General features: G+C 52.7%; 1 protein-coding gene and 1 long non-coding RNA gene across 2 annotated transcripts in view; one reads left to right on the top strand and one right to left on the bottom strand.

The window, feature by feature from the left end:
• Positions 1-17939, bottom strand: part of AAK1 (AP2 associated kinase 1) — a gene marked incomplete at its 3' end in the record, with an annotated part of 56896 nt that extends 38957 nt beyond the window's left edge. The window contains exons 1-2 of the mRNA XM_027908598.1: positions 17659-17939; positions 17275-17563 (exon numbers count right to left, since the gene is read on the bottom strand). Of these exons, the coding sequence (XP_027764399.1) occupies positions 17275-17437 (163 nt within the window). The remainder of the gene's footprint in view (positions 1-17274; positions 17564-17658) is intronic.
• Positions 17940-18372: 433 nt separating this feature from the next.
• Positions 18373-19845, top strand: LOC114070965. The gene is made up of 2 exons (XR_003573986.1): positions 18373-18404; positions 18839-19845. It is a non-coding gene; the product is annotated as an uncharacterized LOC114070965 (long non-coding RNA).
• The last annotated feature ends 2888 nt before the right edge of the window (positions 19846-22733 follow it).

Genomic DNA, 22733 nt, shown 5'->3' with positions numbered 1-22733 from the left:
TAAGGAGAGAGCACCGCGCTGAGCTCACGGGACTCACGTGGACTGCACGCCTGGAATCCTGCAGTGAGCAACGCTCACCTGGAGCCAGCAACGCTCACCTGGAGCCAGCAACGCTCACCTGCAACCAGCAACGCTCACCTGGAGCCAGCAACGCTCACCTGGAGCCAGCAACGCTCACCTGCAACCGGCAACGCTCACCTGCAACCGGCAACGCTCACCTGCAGCCGGCAACGCTCACCTGCAACCAGGAACACTGACCTGGAGCCAGCAACGCTCACCTGCAATCAGCCACAGGACTGCTGTTCCATGGGATTCACACCAAGTGATGTTATGTGAAGGAGGAGCACAGAGAAAGGGGTCGCTGCTTCTTCCATCACCCTGTTGTGACAAGCTCCCCTAGGGCTGCCTTTCAGCAGGCCCTGTTTCCAGAGAACCACAGAATATCCTGCCTTGGAAGGGACCCACAAGGACCCAAGTCCAACTCCCAGCCCTGCCCAGGGCAGCACAACAATCCCACCACGTTTTGTCCGTGCTGGGCCAAAATGAAGCCAGCTCAGCTGGAGCCAGGCAGTGTTTGAAGCCCCAGCTCAGCAGAGCACTCCACCTGAGTTAATCATAGTCCAGGAGCAGGGCTGGACTCTGCTCTGTGCACACAGAGAAAACCAGGCTGGACTTCACACGATCTGCAGGACCAAAGGCCTTTCAACAGGCCACCAGCGCTCCCAGAACACATTTCTGTGTTACCCAGCTATGCTGGTGCCCTGCCAGAGACAGCAGGTACACCAACAAACAGGAACAGCCTCATCCAAACACAGTTAGGCAGAACCTCCCTCTAAAATCCTGCTGGGTGTCCCTCCCAGAGACACAGCACAATGATCTCCAGCTGCACATGTGAGCTCTGCATCAGCAGCTGCAGAAACATCTCCATGGATGTGCCTTCCCTCTGCAAACATTATCAAGGTTTGTCTCCAACCACATCCCTCATTTTTTCCCAGGGCTGTGCTGAATAACCCAAAAGCTGTTGGGTTTGAGGAGGAATCGCTCCCCTTCTCAGTTAAGTCAGTCAGATCATCAGGCTTGAAACTGCCAAATCATCCATTCCCACTTTCAAAAATAAATAAGGAATCGGAGTTTCATTTTGAATTTTCTCCATCACCCGTCTACAAACAAATTAACAATACCTGGAATTACCACAGCTCCTGATAAACACTGTGGATGCCACTAAAAACTTCATTCTTGGGGGGGTGAAATTCCTTCCTGAGCTGGACAAACAGTGCATGTGGTTTATCCACGGAACTGTTCCCAGTTGGCTGGGTTTTAGCTCCATCTCACCCCCCTCAAGACTCTGTGCACAGAGCCCACTGTTCCTCAGCCCTTCAGCCGAGGGGACAAGCCAAGTGCTTGTCCAGATGTCCCCAAAACTGCCCCGGGAACGCTCAGCCCCCAGGGACGGCCGGTGAGGCATTTTAAGCTCTGGCTGTGCTGGCAGGCACTTCATTTGAAGTGCTCTGCTGAGCCAGGCACAAAGCCACTCCTCCTTTGCACAATTCCAATACTCACTGATCCTTATCCACCAAGAGTTATGTCATATTTTGCCTTATCTCTCGAGCCAGAAGAACTTCCTTAGCATTTACCTTCCTAAGTACAAGGGGCAGGCTCACCCAGGTTTGTTTTTTTCCCCCCCACAACCAGGATGCTGTGATCCAGCTGCAGGAAAATCACAGAGACTCCCTTGCCTGGGGTGTTCCCAGCTCACCATTCCCAAAGCTTCACTAAAACACAGTAATTTATTTTTCCCCACAGTCGAGGCCACAACCAGCTGAGACACAGACCCTGCCTGTCCCCCACCACTGGACATCATCACCTGGCAACACCAGCACCATTTTCTCTCTGCTGCCGTCCCAAGGAAGCCCATCCTGCACCTCTGACACCTCTAACTGCACCAACACACAGTCATTTAACAAGACTATGCGTTTTTTCCTAGTTGTGTACATACAACATTCACTCCTTCCAACCCAAACCACGCTATGAGGCGATTCCTGATCCTGAACCACCAACATTTGGGGACATCTTTACCAGGGGCAGAGATGGCTACAGCAAACCTCAACTCTGGAGTCACTTATAAAGCAGAGTCACCACACAGAGGGAAGGCCAAGGAAAACACTTTGGCCTAAGTAATTACTTCAGCCCAAGTTCACAGAGCTCTGCAGGCACATCAGGGAAAAGCACTCCGTGTGCCAGTGCTGTTCTCCCACTGCTCTCTGTGCCAGCTTCCAACAAAGGTGAAGGAATAACCCAGGCTTGGCACCCCCAGCTGTAAACCCAGGATGGAGGGGGACAAGTGACTCATCACCGAGGTGCCCTGGGATCCTGTCCTGGGGCAACTGGGGCTGCAGAGAGCTCCAAACAACCTTCCTGTGACTGCCTGGCAAGTGTCACTGGGCACCACACCACGGGTCTTGAGGAGACTCACCCAGCAGCTCCTAAAACAGCACCAGACTGCCCCAAAACCAGCAGTGCCAGGAAGGAAAGCAAAGGGACACAGTCACGTACTGATCATCCTATGATGGTCTGGTGTGACCCCCCCACAGGTCTGGGGTTCATTTTTATATGGGCCTTTCATTTTCACTGCAGCTCCCCTAGTCAGCTATGATGGCATTAGGATTACAGGGCTATTTTTGTGGCCATTAATCTGCACCAATATACTCTTTCTGCTGTCTTTTATTCCACTCTTCCACTGCCCAGCAGGAGGGTATTGCTGCACACACCTGCTGAAAACACACCAGCTCAAATCCCATTTTCCCCCTTTGGATGCCACTCCTCCATCAGTGCTGAGCTGTTTGTTTTCAGGACAGCACATTTCACCCCAAATTAAGTCTTCTGTTCCACTATTATTCCTCTTTATTACCCACAGACTGGAGCAGCACTGTGAGGTGTTCTGCTGTGATCCATGACAAGGGATTGGAAGGATCAGGATCACTGCACATCGCTTTTTCTGCTTTATGAAGCATCTACAACACCTTCGAAGTTACAGAGCGTCAGCATTAACACCTTGAAAGAAAAACACAACTCATTTTGTTTTTAAAGTGGTTTGAGGTTTAATTAAGAAGCCACAGCAAGAGGCAGGCTTTGCATTAGGGCTGTAACAGCCAAGATCATAAAAATATCAAAGGAAGCAAAGACCACACTGGTACAATCTATGATTTACTGAGCTCAACCTGGAACGTTATCTCTGCTCCCACTTCCTTCAGATGGAGACAGCCAGAAACACCAGCAATTTGCAAATTAATTTCTCTGTTCTTCAATCCTGGTCTTAAAACGGTGCTACTAGAGTGGGAAAACCTGTGATCAACAAACAAGGCAAAAAACTGAGAACCTGACCAGAGAACATGCGGGTCAGTGTGATAACACAGTGCTTACTGACAGCTCTCACAGCTCACAGCAGCTCTGCAGCTCATCTCCACCCAAGCACCGTCCCTAAGGTGAGCACTCAGGGCCTTCAAACTTCCCTCCCTGTCTCCAGTGGTTTTACAACTTTACGGCTAACACAAAATCTGCATAAAAAAGCAGATTCTATTCCTGGCCCCCGGTGGGGTTGAAAGGAGGTAAGCTGAGTATGCCAGGATGAGAGGACAGAGGGAGGCTTTCCCCAGCCTCATTTCACCCTCTCCAGGCTCCCTGAGCCACACAGGCCACACTGGAGGTGTCACAGGATTTCACCCGACTCAGGCTCTCACAGGCACGACTGACACTGCCCCAGTCACTCCCAGCACACCTTTCACCCTCTTCTCACACTCTCCACATGCTCTTGGGCAGTTTATTCCTGGGGTATTGTCACCCTGTCACCACCACAGCGTCACCAAACTCTCCACTGACCTGATTTCAACCCCAAATTCTTACCCCACACGCCACAGACATCAGCAAGCTGAAAGCAGTCCTTTCTCCACCCTCTTGTGGGTGTCTGGAGGGATGCTATCCAGCGTCTTTTCCAGATCATCCAGCACAAAGACTAGAGGGACTCAGAGCAGTGGTGGCTGCACTGATGTTCTCCTTTGTGTTTGCATTTTGCTGGTTTAGTACTACATGCTGGAACGACACGACACTTGGGGTTTGGGATTTAATTAGTGCCTGTGACTCACTCTCCCACCCAATTCCATAATCCTCTGGTTGCATTTGGGCACTGACATGTTATTTTATATCCACATATAAGTGAAGATTATTCACCCTCAAGCTGCACGCACAGAGAGCCCCGAGCCTGTCCTGGAGGCTGCATCGTGTCCCAGGAACACACGGACACCCCCAGAGCCTGCTTCCCACCATCCAGCCTCCAAAACCAGGACTGTCTGCACCTAGGATGAAGCACAAAGCAGGGTGAGCTCAGCCACAGGGCTCTGCAGGTGGCGATGGGGACAGAGGGGACAAGGGACACACGGCACAGACAACAACAGCAGGCCCTGCACAGCCAGGCAGGCCTGAACGTGGGGTCTCCTGCCCTTCCTACAGCCAGGCAGGCCTCAGTGTGGGTCTCCTGCCCTTCCTGCAGCCAGGCAGGCCTCATACTGCCCTTCCTACACCCAACTGTCTCTAAACAGTGCTGTGTTTGTGTACATGTGTGCTATAAACCAGAGTCCAGCTCTGAACAAGATCAAAACAAAGCCTCGTCCCCCGCCAGCAGATGAGAGCAGCAGATAATAACACCAACCTAAACAGGGCCTCCCTCAGCCCAGGAAATAACAAGCTTTACTTCATTGGGTTTTGTTGTATTTTTTCAAGCCACTTGACTTACCTAAAGCATAACAGTGCCAAGTTTAAGGGACTGCTTCAGTCCTCAGGCCTGCCCAGCACCTCCCAGAGCAGGATTTGAAGCCAACTCTCCATCTGAGGAACACAACCCACTCGTCTCTGCAGGGTACACAGGGGGTCCTCTGGGCAGTCCTGAACAGGACAGGGGCTCTGAACCACCAGGACACAAATCCTTACAGCCCAGGGCTCTGAACCACCAGGACACAAGTCCTTACAGTCCATACAGGCCTAAAAGCTCCAAAGCAAATGAGACTGGAGAAAACAAAGTACCACAAACTGCCTGCCAGGCACAGGAGCAGTCCCTGGGAAGCTCCCCGTGCCCATTTCCAAGAGGAAAGGTCCAGCTCTCAGTGTGTGACCTCCCCATTTCACCTGTGCAGGGAGAGGAACGCCACTAACCCAAAACTCAGTGCAGCTCCTGGGCAGTTCACTGAGCTTTCAGCTGTGGGTTCATCTGTTCCTCTAGGCTGTTTCCACTGCCCCTAAACTGCACTTTAACAGGCTTCACCCTGGAGGGGAGAGAAAACTGCTCTGGGAAACTTATCAGATCAGATCTTGAAACATCAACCACCAATTAAACAGTCTGAACATTTAAGAGTTATCTTGAGGGCAAAGAAAAAAAGGCAAACCACTGAGTCCAGCTGGAAGAGCTTCGTCTGTGTAAGGAGCAATGGTCACAGTCACTCACGTTTCAACCCTGCTCTGCCCATTTGAAGTGGCTGCAGGAGGGAATCAGAGCTCCAGAGCTCCAGGGAAGTGGATGGCAGCTGGATACAGCAGAAAGGACACCCAGCATTTCATGCCAGGAAACCTGACACGGGCACAGCGTCAGGAGAATCAGCTGAAACCTGCATCAGCCCAGATGGAAAATTAGCTAAGAAGGTGTTTTTGCGACCAGATCAGGAATTTAACAGTGACATACTCAAAGGAAGATTATAACAGTGGCAACTGTAAAAACTCAGGAGAATTTACAGAAAATGCAGCTTCTATTTTATACATGTTTCTAATGATATTTCAGTTAAAGAAACTATACAAGGGATACAGGTACCGGTTGTGTGTCAAGCCAGCCAAGGACAGCATCCTCCTGGCACAGGACAAACTCCTGCAGAATATTCAAGCTTTGCTGGGCAAATCCCCAGCTCCCCTTCCCTCCTTGCAGAGCCCGTTCACAGCTCACTTGCTCCTAGCAAAGGCTGGGGCTTCCCAGGCCTCAGCCCTGCCAGGGGGAAGCAGTGCTGGGGAATCAGGGTGGAGTCTGTGCTCTCCTGGTCCATCCTCACACCAACTCTGAGCGCAGCAGGTCATAAACTCACTGTTCCACACAGTCTGTGGCAGAGAAATACACGTGCAGTCCCTCAGCTCCAAAGGTCTCAAAGTTTAGGCAGGAGGCTCCACACTCTCCCCCCAGTAATAACCATTGTAAGCAGTAAGAAATTCTCCACGGAGCTCATGATGGAGCTGGAAAGAATTTGATCTCCACAGAGTAAATTTGCACAGGAGCAGTGCAGTTTCCCAGCTCTGCTGGCTCGAAGGCAGAGAGCAGAGGAGGCACCAGCAGCCAGCCTGGGGCCACACACAAAAGGCAACTGGGATTTAATGGCAGGGGGGAAGAAAAAGGGGAAAAAACCAAACAGCCAGCTACAAAGATCCCTCCAGAGTCCATCGGACAACACACACCACCAGGGCAAAGATCTGCCTGCAATACAGCAAACCAGCTCAGGCAAAGCCCTGCTTTTCACAAACTCCTCTCACTCCCAACTCCAGCAAGCAGCAGCTTTCCCAGCTGCAGCTGAAGCACTGCTTAAGCTTCAGGTTTTAAATACCACCAGCCAAACCTAACATCCAGCTCATCTAACAGAGCAAAGGACCTCTCTCCAGGTTCAGGCTTACGTGGAGGTCGTGGGTCAGACTCTCGGCCAGGGGAAAGCAGGGCCAGAGTCAGCCCTACACAGATTTACCATAGCTGAGAATCCTAATGTGATTATCCAATATTACCAACACAATTATAGGGCCTTTGCTTAGTGTCACTGCTGCCATATCTAGGCCACGACAGGACAGATTTAGATTTCCAAGCTCCACCCTCTCCTTTTAAACAGGCAGAGCGTCATCGGTAATGTTGGAGTGGCAGCCCCGGCCACGAGGGCCTGAGCTGTGCAAAATAACACAACCAGAAGCCTCCTCAACACACAACACAAGCACCTCTCCTCATTTTGGGAGAGCAAGACTGGCTGTGGAGGGACTGTGGCAGTTCTGGGGGTCACTGTTTGGTTCATCAGCCATGACGCTCCCAACAGCAAACAGACACAAAATATTCATATAGTCAGAGGCATTTTCACAACACAGGTATTATGGGAAAAGCTGAACTGCCTCTCCTCACTCCTCTGGGGGTTTATTTTGATAGAGCTGATTTAAAGCCATTCAGCTTCCTTTCTTTCCACGTTCCAGGACCCCATCCCATCCCAGACCTCTATGAGCTGTTCCTCTCCCCTCCACGATCTCCCTGCAGCCCCCAGCCAGTTCCAGGGGAAACACAAAGGGGAAGCTGGAAATCATAACACAGCAGAGAAAGGAGGGGAGAAGGGGCGTGAGGGGGCAGGAAATGAATCTCTGCCATTCAGTAACATTTTAGAAGCATGCAATAATCAGTGGGCAAGATTCAGTCTGTACATTAACTCTGCATTTCCCTATCCAGGAGCTCCAGTCCAAGGGCAGCAATAGCCTGGCACTGCCCACCCTCTGAGAACACCGGCAGAGCACAGCCCAGACACCCCGATTTCGGGGTATTAAAGCCTCTCAGTGTTTGCAGTATCTGTGACAGCAATTTCATAACAAACAGCAGCTCACTGGAGGCGATGGAGCTGTACTGGCTGTCACAGCAGGAAGCACGTTTAGGTGTTCACGTGGGGAGATTTGCTGGGCATGTGCTCTGCTTTCCAGCCATGTGCATCCACTCCACTCCCCCCTGACAGGCTGACTCGGAAACCCACAGCTGATGGAACAGTGTTTTATTACTCTGCAGCAAGATACGCTGCCTCCAAACATATTACTTGGCAAGGCAGACTCAGTCCCTCTCTATTGTGACAATTTTAGTCCTTGAACTTCCACTGTAAGCCTGAAAAAAAATAAAAATTAATGGGTCATGAATAACTCACAGCCTAAAAAAACCTGAGAAAGAATCATTTGTTTAGTTATCAGTCAGCCCTTTAAAAAGCACATTTCAGCTGCTATTATTCCAAGCAGCTGCTAATAGCATCTGAGCCCTTGTTCATCTCCAAGTGAAATTAGCACTGGCATCGACACGCTGCGGAGCATGACGGGCTGCGAGTGAACACGGCTGGAACTGCAAGGCCAGCAAGAAGCTGCAGCAACTGCAGGCAGCTGAAAAGCTTCCCTGGATAGGCAAGGAAGCGGTGAATCATGTCAGGAGGAGAGGAGAGGAAAAGCAAAACTGGAGGAGCAGAGAGCAGGTTGGAGCTGGAGGTGTGGGGGAAGGAGAAAGCAAGATGAAGGCCAGGCTGGCTCTGAACTGGACTCACAAGGGCAGGCAGAGCGGGCTCCTGGAGTGCCATGGTAACAACACACTCCATTTGGGAAGCAATTATGCAAGGATCCACGCTCATGGCAACAGGGAAGTTTGGCATTTAGGAATCTGGATTACTATGGCAGCACCCAGACATCCCTCCTGCGCAGCACGAAAACCACCGGAGACACCCAAACACGCACATTCCAGGGAGAGCCCAAGCTTCCAGGACACAGGATACTGGAAGGGCTTCACACCAGTGGATGGAGGTTTGTTTCAAACCAGTTCCTTCTGCTTACACCCAGGAATCCAGATTCCAGCCATCCCATATAACTACAGGTATAATACCCCTGAGCCACAGAAATGCCATCTCCCTGAGTAACAGGAAAACACAACTTGAGGACCACATCCCATTCCTCTGGAAGAGCTCTCAGGGAATTCAAACCCCCAGGTACAGCCAGGGGCAGACAAGATCATCACTCAGCATTTAAGGAAATAAAAATCAGCCCTACACGAAGCAGGGCTTTGAATTTCCCACATATACACAGGTGAGGAAGGAGGGATGTGAACATTTGTCTGTTCATCTGTCAGATGTCCAGGAACAGGAAAGGGTTGCAGACCTGCAGTCTTGTGACTGTTACTCACCAACCCCATAACCATCGGGGATTTAATTCATCAGCTCAAATGAATTTAAATAATTGCTACTGAACCCCAACTTACATGCAATATATCAATAAATGCGTTTCCAGCCTGCTCAGCAGCAGAAAAAGTTTCAAAGGTACAATGTCAGGGCTTCTCACTCTGTTAAGTTTAAAACAAAAGCAAAAGGTAGAAAACCACCATCTGTCCCCCTCCGAAAATAGCATCCTTTTAATTTTAAAAAAAATCCAAATACATGTAATCCTGTCACGTGTTCTGCTGAATGCTGGGTGAGCAAGGCTGAGCTGGTGTGTTTCCTGAGGTCTCTGAACAACATCAGACCTGCAGAAGCTCCCGTGTGTCAGCCCCCCTGCCACGATCAGCTGTGTGATCACAGCTGCTGGCACCTCCCGCCTCTCTCCCGGTGTACTTTGGTACCAACCACAGCGCTGAGCCTCAGCAGGCACAGGGAAGGGCCAGGAATCTCCCAGGAGCACGGGCAGGCTTTGTTGTGCCTCTGCATGATGTGACACAGGGCCCTGGTCTGTGATACACCGTTCCTGGATACTATGGTGACATGAATATTAACGACCCCGCCGTTAAAACACCAGACAATCACTCACATTTGCATTTAATACGAGGCTTTGTCACTGCTCTCCTACACTGCCCTTATCAAATCACTCCATCTTCATGGGCTGCAGCTTCTCGTGGGTACAATCATTTGGTAAGGCTCCCTCCCACCTGCTCTGCAGAGAAGGGACAGGAACAGCCACACACAGGTTGTGACACCTCGTCCCCAGGGAGCAGACACAGCTCAACACTTTGAACTAGGACTGGTAATCAGGCACAGACTCAGAAGGGTTAAGCTCACACTCTCATAGCCAACTACATCTTCTAATTCAAAAGCAACAGGTAAAGACCAAAGCAAAGGCTCTGACTTTAGGCAGGTTTTTTTTTTTCTTGTCAAAAACATGCACTCAAGGACCCCAGGACAGAGTCTGACCTGTGCACTGCCCCTTCCCTCTGCCACTATCCCTCCTTCATCCTTTGCCACCCCGCAACCCCCACATGAGTGCTCTGCCATGCACTCCTTTCCTGCCTTACAAACACAACCAATGAAACCCAAACAACCCAAGGACCAGCAGGATTCAGCAGCTGACAGCTGGGGCTGGCCTGTGACATCCCACCCCGACTGTCCTGTGCAAGGGCCGTGACAAATACACAGCCACCAGTGGGAACACGCTGCCCTGTGCAGCAGCACTGGCTGGAATTCCCAGGGAATACCCACAGCACACCAGCTGAGCGCACATCAGCTGCTCCCAGCGAGGCCAGGGACACCACCCTGCTGACACCACCTGCCCTGCAAGGGCAGAACAAGGCACAGAGACACCCCCAGCTTAGCAGTTCCTGAGCATCTGCACACACACAGCTGCTTCCACAGATCCCTCTCCTAACTCCAAAGGATGTTTCTTTAACAATCTCCCCTGTGCTGTTCAAGCCACCAGCCATTTGCATATCTCTGGCATTAAGACACTTCTTGCCAAGGGTCATTAAGAGTTATTAGACCAGAGCCAGGGTCAACAACAGCCACAAATAACCTTCCTGTGGACACACTGCCAGCCATAAGTGAGGATTGCCCATCGATCCACTCCCTCCTCCCAAGCAGCAGCTCAATGCCAGAGAAAAGGTCTTTATGGCTGAAGCACCTCCCAGGTCAGAAGCAATTAATCCTTCACAGGTTCAGGACAGGTAACTAAAGCAGCACTGACTTAGCAGGGAGGTCGAGCAGGGAAGGCACATAAGGCAACAGATCTGCACTCGTGTGCTTCTCACATCAGCACCGATGGTTTGTGTTCATTTCAGGTGTTTCAAACCACTTTGAAAGTCTTGAGTTTTGCATCACAACCCCCCCGTGCAACCCAGGACAGCAGCGAAGTCACAGAACAGACAGGTATTCAACTCCAAACCAAGGGTTCCTCCTGCTTGCTTTGAACAGACCAACGTTCAGGGACAGCCCACAGGCAGCAGCCACATCGTGTTCTCGTGGAGCACTGCTTTGAGACAAGCCTGAGTTCATTTTACTGCTGCCATTGGTGCAGCAAAGCACATGTCAGCCTTGCAAGCATCAATTCCCTTACAGAAGGAGGTACGAGCTAAGATATCAGCTGAACAACAGCTGGGCTATTAGAGAGCTTCAGAAGGTCTTGCATTCTGCCATCACACCCTCGAGAACAGCGTGCCAGACTGCTTCTTGAGTTCACACGGGCATATTTTGGGGTCACCCAATACAGCTCTGTGATCACCCAAGTAAAGCCAGAACGTTTCTAACAACAGCTGTAGCTGTACCTGTCCTCACCACAGCACAGCACAGCCAGCTCCCAGCTCAGCTGGGGGGGATGCACACACAGCCTCTGCTCAGGGAACTCAGCTGCTGATGGCTTTTTTTATTTTTAATCTGTGAGATCACCCGTCACCGGTACGTAATTTGTTTCTGCAAAATCATGAAGCAAACCAGATGCTATGAGCATCTTGTCCCAAAAAAAGTCTTTAATCCAATCCTGTGACACATGGCCCAGGGTCCTGGTGTCAGCAGAGCTTCTGCCACAGAGCAGGAGCAAACTTACACCCAAATCACACGTGTGCCAGGAGCACGTCCACTGAAATCACAGAAGGCAGCAGTTGGGAGGAAACACAGACTGCAATTAAAGCCCCCGATCTGGAAGGCCAGAGATCAGCTCCTGACTTGGCCACACACGCTCTGCATTGCTTCACCTTCCTATCTCAGTTCCCAGCAGCCCCACGAGGAATGGAAGGACATGTTCAGACTGTGCCAGGGCTCAGGCACTCTGGGCAGAGAGAGCTCCTCACCTTGGAGGAGCTGCAGCAGCTCCCCTGTGCCTCCCCTCTGCTGCATCACACTGGAGGCAGCCAACAACAACCTTCACTGCACTTAGTGGCAATTCCTGGACCTCCTACAAGAGGAGAAAGTTTCCATAATTGATAAAAAGCCACAAGTGAGAGAGAATTACCTTGCAGTGCCTCACTTAAGCCTTTCCAAATCTTTTCCCTGTGCTTGTAAATCACTGTCAGTGTTGTTCCTGCACTCCAAAAGTACAGCAGTCAGTGTGTGATCCAAGGAGGAACGTTTCCAGCACGGTACCACCACAAGGACACCCTGTGCTCCCCCCCTCCAAGAAAGCAGGCAGGCAGCCCTTCCTGGGAAACTTATTTATCCAGTTACCTCTCGTTATCAAGAGAGAACTCCTCCAGAAACTGAGTTTACTTATGGCATGTTCTCCTCAGAGACCTCCTGTCTCCTTCCACGTGTGGAACACGAGTAAACACTTTGTCCAAGTGAGGGCAAATCGGTTGTGACTTTCCAGAGAAGCAGCACAAGCCCTGCAGTTGGCACGCTGCCCCTTCCAACGGGCACAGCCTCAGCCTGGCCAAAAAAACCACTATTTTCACTGAAAAAAAGTCACCTTCAAAGGAAGCAGCTCCCAGTCCCAATGCCAGTGTGCAGCACCCAGTCAGTTCCGGTGCCTTATTAGTCATGATTAATGCAGGTGGGGGAGCTTGGAAGGCAGCAAGTGCTAAACCCAAAGTGGATTCCAGCTTGTCTTCAGCACATTTGTAACTTCCCACCTGCTCTCCTCAGCTGCTGACAAGCTCCTGCACAAAGGGGAGAAGGCCCAAGACACAATAAAAACATTATGGCAGTACCTGTTCTAAGATCCACAATGTCAGGGCTGGTGTTGCAACCACACAACAGCAACCTAGGACATTTCTGCAAGAGCAGAGTTGGAGAGTTAAACCCCCTTCCGTGATTGCACTGGGCTGACACTGCCCTCAAATGTGCTTTTAGCTACCCCAGCTCTTCTGGCAGGAACCAGCCACCCCCAGGCAGGGCCCCAGACGTCCTCTCTGCCACGCTGCACAAAGCCCCCAGGCCAGGCCAGGCCAGGCAAGTCTCTGGCTACACACCTCCTACACACCTAAATCCACTAACACCTGCTTTTCCTCCCTGACTGCATCTCAGACACAGCACACGCTGTCCCAGCAGAAGCTGTGCTGCTGAAAGCACCAAAACACCTGGGATACCTCGGCATTAACCAAACAACTCCCCTGGGATTCTTCACAAATCTGCCTCGAGGGCTTGTACCCTCAGAAGAGCAGACTGCAGGAACACAGAGGATCCACCATCCCAGCCAGCAGGGTGCATGTGCTGCCTCACACGGAACACAGGAAAAGTACGGGGGAAAAAATAAAAAAATAAACATCACATGTCCCATTCCAAGAGGAGAAACAGTTTAATTCCTAATCCAAATGTCACTGGTCAGCTGATTAGCAGCTGGCCCTCGGCTGAAGCTAGAAAGCAAAAACTCCCAAAATGCACTTCAAAGCCATGCCATGTGTTGAACCCAACCCCACTGGAGAACTGGGTTGAGGATCGGGCAAATCTGCAAAATTTACCTCAGATGGGGTTTGTTTTACAGTGTGATTGTTTCAGAAGAAGGTCAGGTGTAATTTTAGTCACTTCAGGTCGCAGCAGGGCAGAGAGCTCCACGTAGGTTACAGCTGCAGGGGAAGGAAGCCCTAAGGGTGAGCTGGGCAGGGGTCAACAGAGCCCTCAACAACCCAACCCCCCAATTAGGCAGCCCAGGGACAGGTTGGACACTCACAGCCTTTGCTGGCCTGCAGTTCTGCCAAGGGAAGTCAGGATGAAACATTCCCACCATGCCCTTCTTTTCAGTACAGAGGAAAAAACACAGCTGGCAAACGTAAGCTGACTTTGCACTGGTTCAGAATGTCTGCCATTAAAAGCTTTGAAATCTGCACTAGCAGGCAGCACACGGGCATGAATGTGAAAAGCTTCAGTGAGATATGTGACAATTATTAAACCTGAATCCCTTACTTACACACTTTCAGGGGAAAAGACCTTCCCAAAAGATACTATAATTTGAGAAGTGACTTTTCACAGACGTGAAGAAATGCAGCCTGTACCTTTTGCTAGAAGCAGAGTGAGACAAGATCCTCTCAAATATGTGCCCCAACAGCACTCACACACCTTGGGTCAGCTCAGCACTCTCTGACAACACTGTGAGTACACCCAGCCACACAAAACACAGCCTCCCCTCAGAAATGGGACACCGGGGCAATCCCCACCTTGCTTCAGCTCAGGAGAACCCACAGCTTGTGGTACTTGGGCACACATGCACATCCCTCAAACTCCTTAGCAGATTCCTGATTTATGACAACATCCCTCTCAGTGTTTCCTTGATCCTCCTCAGACACTGACCTCCTTACAGCTCCAGTGTGGGGGTTTGGGGTGGGTCTTTATTGTTTTGGGGTTTTTTTCTCCCTACACACAGGCAGGAACAAAGTGCAGCATCCGATTTGCTCACACTGTTTTGGTTTCTTTCCATAAACAAAACAGCAAGACGGCAGCCCGACTCACCCACACACTCCAGCAGCTCCTTGGGGATTCACCTCAGCTCAGTGAAACACCCCAAAACCAGTAACACCCCCCCCTCACTGGGTGGCTTTAACCCTGGCCCCGCAGACCCCCAAGGCCAGCAGCACTGACCCCCCACAGCAGTTAATCCTTGTGCAAACTTCGAGGGGCATTTCTCAAGAGATTGTTCGTGCTAAAATATGGATGAGAGCAGGACAGCTACAAAGACTCAACTGCGAGTCACCTATTGCAACACACTATAAAAAACCCCACTGATTCAACACCACGGCCAACCACTCAAATAAATTCCTTCTATGTTACTCCCATCTACTTCTTCCCCCAAGGAAGGAATGTTCCTCTGTGCCCAGGGAAGCAGCAACCAGACGCAACTATTTTTCAGGGATGGGGTTGCACCCCCAGGAGGTATTCTGGGGGATCCATGCAGAGCCAACGAGCACGTAGAGTCATCTGCCACCTGGCACACACTGGTGCTGCACCGTGGCCTCCACTCCAGGCAGGGCACACCCCTGTCAGCAGGGTTGCTCAGCAGAATTCAGGGTGACCAGGCACAGCTCTGACAGACAGAGGTAAATCCCAACACTCCCCTTCCAAAACTTCTGGTTCAGCCAGTTCCTCAGTCATGCAGCTCAAGTCTCCCCCACACCATCCACCAGCACCTCAGAGATTCCTTCTCTGAAGCCGCTTTTGCACCTCTGTTTATTTTCCAGGCTTCCCATGCACCGAAACACAGGCCTCCCCTCTGCCTCCTAAAGCAATAGAGGTGTTCCTTCCCAGGCAGGATACACCTCCTGCAAAGTGCTTCCCAGGGGACTTTTCCTTTTAGCAGAAATAGCCAAGAGCTCACAAGTTGCCTTTTCAAAACTGCTGAAGCACCACTGCAGACACGAAGAGGTTTTCCAGCCGCGGATTCAGACATCAGGAGTGCAGGGACCAGGCTGCCCTGGAGCTCCCCAGGTCTCCAGCTGAGTCAGGGAGAAAATGCTGTTTACCAGCTCTCAGGCACACGTACGCAGAGCTACAGCACTTCTGACCCACACTGCCTCCCCACATCACCTCCCTTTCCTACAGAGGAAACGGCATTTTCACCTCTCTGTTCCCATCACAAGGGGGACAGGCAACCTGCAAACCCACAAAGCCACCTTGCTCCTGTCCCCTTGGAAGCTTCACTCAGCAGGCAGGCAGAAGGATTTCAGGCTGCCCACAGCAGAGTCTAAATGTGAGGGCAACGCATTTCACTACAAGAACTTCCCCTGCCTCACAGGACCAGACCTCAGCACCTGTACTACGGGCCTTGCCCAGCCTGGGTGCTCCAGGAGCTGCAGCCAAGCCTAGGCCAGGCTCCATCCCAAGAAACCAGGAATGGCAGGGAAAAGCCCCCACAGGCAGCAGCTCCTCCAGGACAGCCAGGAGGGAGGGGAGGCACCTCTTCCAGGCAATCTGTGCTTCCACCTCCACCTCTGCCAAGCAGGAGGGCCCGGTGACACACGGGCTGCGCTCCCCGGTGCTGTCAGCACGGGGCAGAACCTGCCAGCACATTACTCATCAGCACAAACAGCCTCTGCCTTCCTATGTTACCAGGATGAGGCCACCCCGGTGTTAAAAAAAGACTGACAGCTCCTCAGGTTTAGCTCGTGTAGCTCCTGAGCTCCCAGGGCCAAAAGGGCCTTGGAAATACCAGCCGAGGCCAACCTACAACGCCAATTTCAAGTAAAAAAATATAAAATCGCTATAGTTACCAGTTAAAAGCCTGGTTTCGGTGCTCCTCGCAGCAGAACACATCAGAAATCACGTCTGAAAGACGGTCACAGCCCTATTTTTTTGCACGCTGTGGTGACTCCTTACAAACCTGAACACTGGCAGCGTACACAGAGTCCCTTTTCCATTTTAGGGCTCCTTCTGTAGAAGCCAACACAGGTCCTCCCACTCAGCTCTCTCACAGCAGCTCCCCTCTCCTTCGCAATCACCAGATCAAAACAAAACACTGTTTTGACTGAAATGGCCCAGGATGCTGCAGGAGGGACCGGGAGCAGGGCTAAGGAGGCCAACATCTCTCTGAAGGTCGAGGCTAAGGTTACCAGCCAGAGCCAGCCAGGAGGCTCCTCACAGCCCCAACAAACGAAATGTAAAATGATAGTTGAAGCAGCAGAGCTGGTTACAATTAAACAAATGCCACCAGCAGCTTTGCTGCACTGCAAGGGCTGCACACGTCATGAGTTCTGTAATCCCCATGGCTCGTTTTTAGTTCTTCAACTGTTTTATTTGAGGGGGGGAAATACAGCAGTTTAGGATCAGCATTTCCCCTTGCAGGAGCCCCCCACGCACAGAAATCCCTCATCCCAGGTCACAGCCTACCTATGGGCATGACAGAGCTGCCAGGAATTTACTCCAGTGTATAATCCTCCCTGCTTAAGGCACGAAAGGAGGTAACAGCTGAAAAAAGTTAAAAAGCGAAGGCCACTGTTTTTATCATTTACAGTACCTTGTTCTGCACCAAAACATTTGATGGTTTTGGGGTCTGCTTGGGGTTTTTTAGCTCCCAGTTTAGGAGAGGTGGGAAACGACTAACTATGAAATCCCCTCGATTTCTAAAGCATTAAAACCCCCCACATCTAGCAAACCTGCACCGTATTTACACATGAGAAGACCAGAAACGTCAGCTCGGAGATGCCACTGGACTGCAATTCCACCAAGGACAATGAAATATTGGGGGACCCGGGGATCGAGGGGGAGACGGGGTGGCCGGGAGAGGCCAAGGCCTCCCTTCCCGGCTCGGGGAGGAGAAGGGGCAGGGAAAAGCAGCGCGGGCAGAGCGCTCCGAGAGGCGCCGGGCTCTCACCTTCCGCCAGCACCTCGTCCACCGTGACCTGGTGCCGGCCGATGCTGAAGACCCGGCCGATGTAGCCGCTGCCCGGGCCGCTGCTGCCGCCGCCGCCGCCGCTGGTGCCCGACCCGGGCCCGGAGCCGCCCTGCTCCCGGCGCGAGTCGAAGAACTTCTTCATGTCTCAGAGGCGGCGGCGCTGGGGGCGATGCCGGTGTCAGTGCCGAGCCCCTCCCGGCTCTGCTGAGGGGCCCCGGGGCCGCTCTCCTGGCGGGGCCGCGCCGCGCTGTCCTCGGGGGACTCACACCTGCAAAACCACAGCGGGTGACGGGGGGCGGCGACACCCCCGCGGGGCGCCGCGACCCGCGGGGAGCCGCGACCCGCAGCGACCGAGCCCGGTACCTCGCAGCGGGCGGCGGGAGCCTCCATGCGCCCCGCGGGGCCGGCGTGCGCAGCCCCACCGGCTGGCTCACGGCGGGGGCCGGCTGCCGGCAGGGCCCGGGGCCCGCATCGCTGCCTGGCGGCGTCACCGGCGGCCACCGAGCCCGTCAGGGAGCGGGACGCGGGCAGGGACCGACCCCGCCGCCGCCGCCCCCCGCCGGCCCCATCCGACCACGACACGGGCCGTCACAGGAAGTCCCGGCTGCCGGCGGGAGCGCCGCCCCCGCGCCTCCGCCAGCCGCAGGGCCGGGCCCCGCCGCCGCGGGCTGTGCCGATGGCCAGGGGTGTCCCGTCCCGGAGTGCCCGTCCCGGGATGTGCCGCCCGTCCCGGGATGTCCCGTCAGTCCCGTCCCGTCCCGTCCCGCAGCCCCCGAGCGCGGCGCGGGGGGAGCGGGGGCTCGGCGGGATGGCGGCCCCGCGCGAGGCGCGCTGGGAGCGGTAGTTCCCCGGCACGGGCGGTCGCGGCGCTTCAAGCGCAGCGCGGACTACAACTCCCGGCGTGCACCGCGGCCGGCAGGGGGCGCTGTGCGGCGGGGCCGTGAGGGGGCCGCGCCGGAGCCCCGGGCCGGGGTCGCCCCTCAGAGCGGCGGGGCCGGGCCGGACCGGGCTGGGCCGGGCCGGGAGCGACGGTGGCCCCAGGGACAGCGGAGGGGCTCACGGGACGGTTGTCCCCCTCGCCGCGATGCACGGGTGCAGGAATCCTGTCCGTGAGCAACCGCGGCCCGCGCTGGCGCTTTGCCCGGTGACGGCTGTTTTATGTTTGGTTTTGAAATAATGTGCTAAACTCGGTGTCTTTGTGATATAATGACAGAAGGCCATTGCTGTGACACCTTGGTTTTGGCCTGAAGCACGAGGCTTATCCTCACGCAGGCCCTGCTGCCTCATCTGAGATCCTCAAAAAACTCTATAAACAGAGGGTATCCCAAGCCCTCAAAACCTGTTCAGTGTTTTAAACCTGGCAGCTGGTTTTGCAAAGCCTGCCCCTTGGATTGACTGTTAAATTACATCTCCTCCCGACCCCAATACCTCCCACAGCTCATCCACAGAGCCCAAAGCCCCTGGGTTAAGCTTTGGAGAGGTTTAGATTAGCTCGAGTCTTGTGAAATTTCCTTTAAATTTAACCACTTTGGGGTTTTTTCAGCCTTTTTTTTTTTCCTCAGAACCAAGGAGATTTTCCCAGCCCACGACATCCACAGCAGCTGACTCCTCTCCACATGCATCACAGAAGGCCAAAGATGGGATTTGAAACAGAAGAGGGAAACACTAAAGTGGCAAAAATTGGTTTCCCCAGAATGAGGACCCAGAATAACAAAGCTCGTGGCTCCAGAGGAATCCCTCCGTGACACACCGCTCTCCTTCCTCCCTCGGGCTGGGACACAAGAGGAAACCAAAGCACGCTCCCATTTTCCCGGTGACTATTATTTCCTGTATTATGGTAATAACTACAGCCATCCTGCTGACAGCCCCTGTCCCCAAGCCAGGCCTGCTTACTGTGGGATGGCAAAAATGCTTCCCCACACACAGCCCTTTTCCTTCATCCTGCCCCTGGTTTGGGCAGAGGCTTCCAGCAATGCCAACAAGATTGGATCAGCATGTTGTAAGTGCATCTAATTGGTTTTGTCCCCTGGTGTTTGGTGACTTTTAGGATGGATATGGCTCTCAGAACAGTCAAGTAGAATTTGTTACCTACAGGCTGGGGGTGACGTTTAGCACCTGGATCTAACAGCAGGTCACTGTATAGTTGTTCCTCTGCTGAGCCACTGAGCCTCTTCACTGTGGGTAAATGCTGCACCTCTTCCATCATCCTTGTCCTCAGCAGCTCTGGTAGGTAAGGGCCCACCAGCCCACCCTGCAAACCTCAGGGTCCTCCTTGACCACCTTTAGCCACCCGTAATTTGTAGGGTGCTGCAGAGTGGCTCCTGGCTGCACCTCATTTCAAAGTGTCATGTACAAGACACCCCAAATCCACAGAGCTGGGACTGCAATCATTTCAGCCAGGCAGCCAACACACGTGTGAAAACAGTCCTTTTTCATCTGTCAGGCTTTAATCTCCATGAAACCTGCTCGTGGTTTGGGGCTCTGTGATGGATTTTCAGTGGTCAATACAGAAGGTTCACTTGCCCTTCAGAATAAAGGCGAAGCGGGTGAGGTCTTGGCTGCCTCTATCCATGTTTTTTTGTTATTGTTTTAATTTCTCTACCCTGTGAAAGATCCCCAGGCATCTCCCACGACTGAGGTAAAACCCCCAGTGCAAAAAGCGACTCCCACCATCGGGGATTTCTGGGGACTCTGCAGAACTGAACAATTTCCAAGGAAATCGGGCATCTCTGTACAGTACAGGGAAATGACTCATTTCCAGGCAGGGAAGATAAAAGCCTCTGCGTGCAGAGAGCTGCAGATGCAGCGCTGAGCCTCCTCCCTGGCTCTGGGAGGCTTTTTTTAACCGTACCTGCGGTGCAATGCAGGCGAGCGCCAGCCCCACACACGCCTGGGGCTCTGGTGCTCAGCCCATGGACCCCCAGCCCCTGCCAGCACCACTGTGGGGAGCAGGAGCACGGCAGGAGCTGATCCCCAGCTGAGGATATTCCTTATTGCAGAAGGCACGAGGCTTGGCTGCGCTGCTGCAATCCCAGTGACCTTCACAGGGATCAGAGGCAACTGAGCCTGAAAGCTCTTAGGGAAAAAGCTGATCAGGGGCTGCCAGCACAGGCATGGCCTGTGCTCCTCCCCTGTGAGCCTTGAGCGACTCCAGAGCGCTCCCAGAATTGTCCCACTGCGGAGAGGAGCCTCAGTCTGACTAACACAGCCCATCCTAAACACCAGATTTTAGCTGCTAAAATCCCCTGACACAGGGTTTAAAATATCCGAGCCCCGGTGGCGTGGTCAGCAGAGCTGCTTCCCTGATCCCTGCTTCTCCTGCGCTGCCCAGAAAATGCATTCAAATCCCCAGGAAGAAGCAAGCACATTAATACAGCTGCATCCCTCTTCATCAAACTTTCCGGACAGCTCAGCGTTTTCTAAATAAAAACGCGCTTGGAAAGGTATCCTGCGGCCCCCGAAAGGCGAGGGCAACACTGGCCTCTTCTGGAGAGCTCGAGGAGCGGCAGCGAGGTAGGAAAGAGCCGGCACAGCTTCCTGGGCTTGGTGACGCTTAACAGTCCAGGGGAAACAAAGTAATGGTCACATTTTCCTGAATTCAGCGCTTAATAATCAAGCCTTATCACCCGGTTATTTTTACCGGGATAAGGATGTTGGGAGAGCAACTCTTCACCCGGGCAGCCGGTGCTAGAAGGGATATTGGTTTTAAACTGAAAGAGGGGAGATTTAGTTTAGATATTTGGAAGAAATTCTTCCCTGTGAGAGTGGTGAGGCCCTGGCACAGGTTGCCCAGAGAAGCTGTGGCTGCCCCATCCCTGGAAGCGTCCAAGGCCAGGTTGGACAGGGCTTGGAGAAATGTGGGACAGGGGAAGGTGTCCCTGCCCATGACGGGGGGTGGGATGAGATGATCTTCAAGGTCCTTTCCAGCCAAAACTATTCCATGAGTCTATGATTCTCTGTCCCCTTAAACTCATACATTTGCTGCAAAGAAAGCTGATGAGCTTCTCACCAACTAAAGAGCAGAGCCACTGGTCTATCTTTCTTTCTTCCCATGATTTTCTGGAATCCAAGCATTTCTTTCCAAGTCCAAGTGACCCCTAAACACTACTAGTATGACCAGAAAAACCACTCTTCTTCATCACCCCCAAGGAAAGCTCAGTCCTCAAGCATGCTATCACAGGGATAGGAATTTGGCTGGGTTCAGAGTTGTGCAGAGGAACAAAAAGACTCCCAAGCTCACAACTGTATTTCACTGGTGTAAAAAATGGAAGTTTCCACCTCTTTGGTGCTCCTGTTTGCCGTTGTGGGACGTACTCACTGGTTCCAGCAATGGGTACGCTTCCTGCAGCTGGAGCCAACACCTTCCATCCATGGTAATGGCAGTCCTGGCCTGTCACTGAATGTGGAGTAGACACACGTGGAAATAATGGCTCCTTCCAACTCAGAGTGTTCTGTGAGTTTTGACTCTGCTGGGTGAGCTCTGGACCTGTGTTGTAAGTCTCACTGCATCAGCCAGTGTTTCTGTCCCATTTCCCTGAAGGAATGAGTCTGTGTGTGCCTTGGAAGTTACCCTGAGCTGGGCAGTCAGAGCTGTTCCCATCCCCTGGAGCTGGGCTACAGCCAAATTGCAGAGCAGTAAGATAGAACTACATAGAAGCAGATATTAATTAAGAAGAAAAAAGTGAAAGCTACTCATTTCCTCTTCAGAACTATATGTATGCTAATTAAAGTAAGCATTCATTACGCCCATTAAAAGAAATTTTGGGTTGATAATGCATTTCAGGCTGCTGGAAGCAATGGTGTAACAGTTCATAGCCTGCAGCTTTGGGAAGGAGGGGTCAGGTTGGACCACAGATGATACACATTTTCCACAGGGCACTGGCAGTTTCCCTGACTGAGCATCTCCAGGGACTGGCAAATGCCCTGAGGCCTGGGGCTGAAATGGTATCAGTTAGTCTTGGTAGAGGGGATGCTGAAGATACATCACAGTTTGTACAAATAACTGTAAGTGCAATTGCAGTGGTCTAGCCTGTCTCTTGTCCTTGATGTAATCAGGCTATACCACAACATGCAGTGTAATTCATAAAATCATGGGATGGGATGGGTTGGGAGGGGCCTTAAAGTTCACCCAGTGCCACCCCCCTGCCATGGGCAGGGACACCTTCCACCAGCCCAGGTGGCTCCAAGCCCCGTCCAACCTGGCCTTGGACACTTCCAGGGATGGGGCAGCCACAGCTTCTCTGGGCAACCTGTGCCAGGGCCTGCCCACCCTCACAGGCAACAATTCCTTCCCAATATCCCCTCTAACCCTGCCTGCTGTCAGTTTAAAGCCCTTTTCCCCTGTCCTGAAACTCCAGGCCCTTGTCCAAAGTCCCTCCCCAGCTCTCTTGGAGCCCCAGAGCCTTCTCTTTTCCGGGCTGGACAACTCCAACTATCCT

The sequence above is a fragment of the Empidonax traillii genome, unplaced genomic scaffold (assembly GCF_003031625.1).
Source record: "Empidonax traillii isolate 1590-97213 ecotype Southwest subspecies unplaced genomic scaffold, ASM303162v1 scaffold1766:size63472, whole genome shotgun sequence".
Classification (NCBI taxonomy): Eukaryota; Metazoa; Chordata; class Aves; order Passeriformes; family Tyrannidae; genus Empidonax; species Empidonax traillii.
The sequence above is the reverse complement of the archived record's forward strand: the minus strand, read 5'-3'. Positions and strand labels throughout refer to the sequence as shown.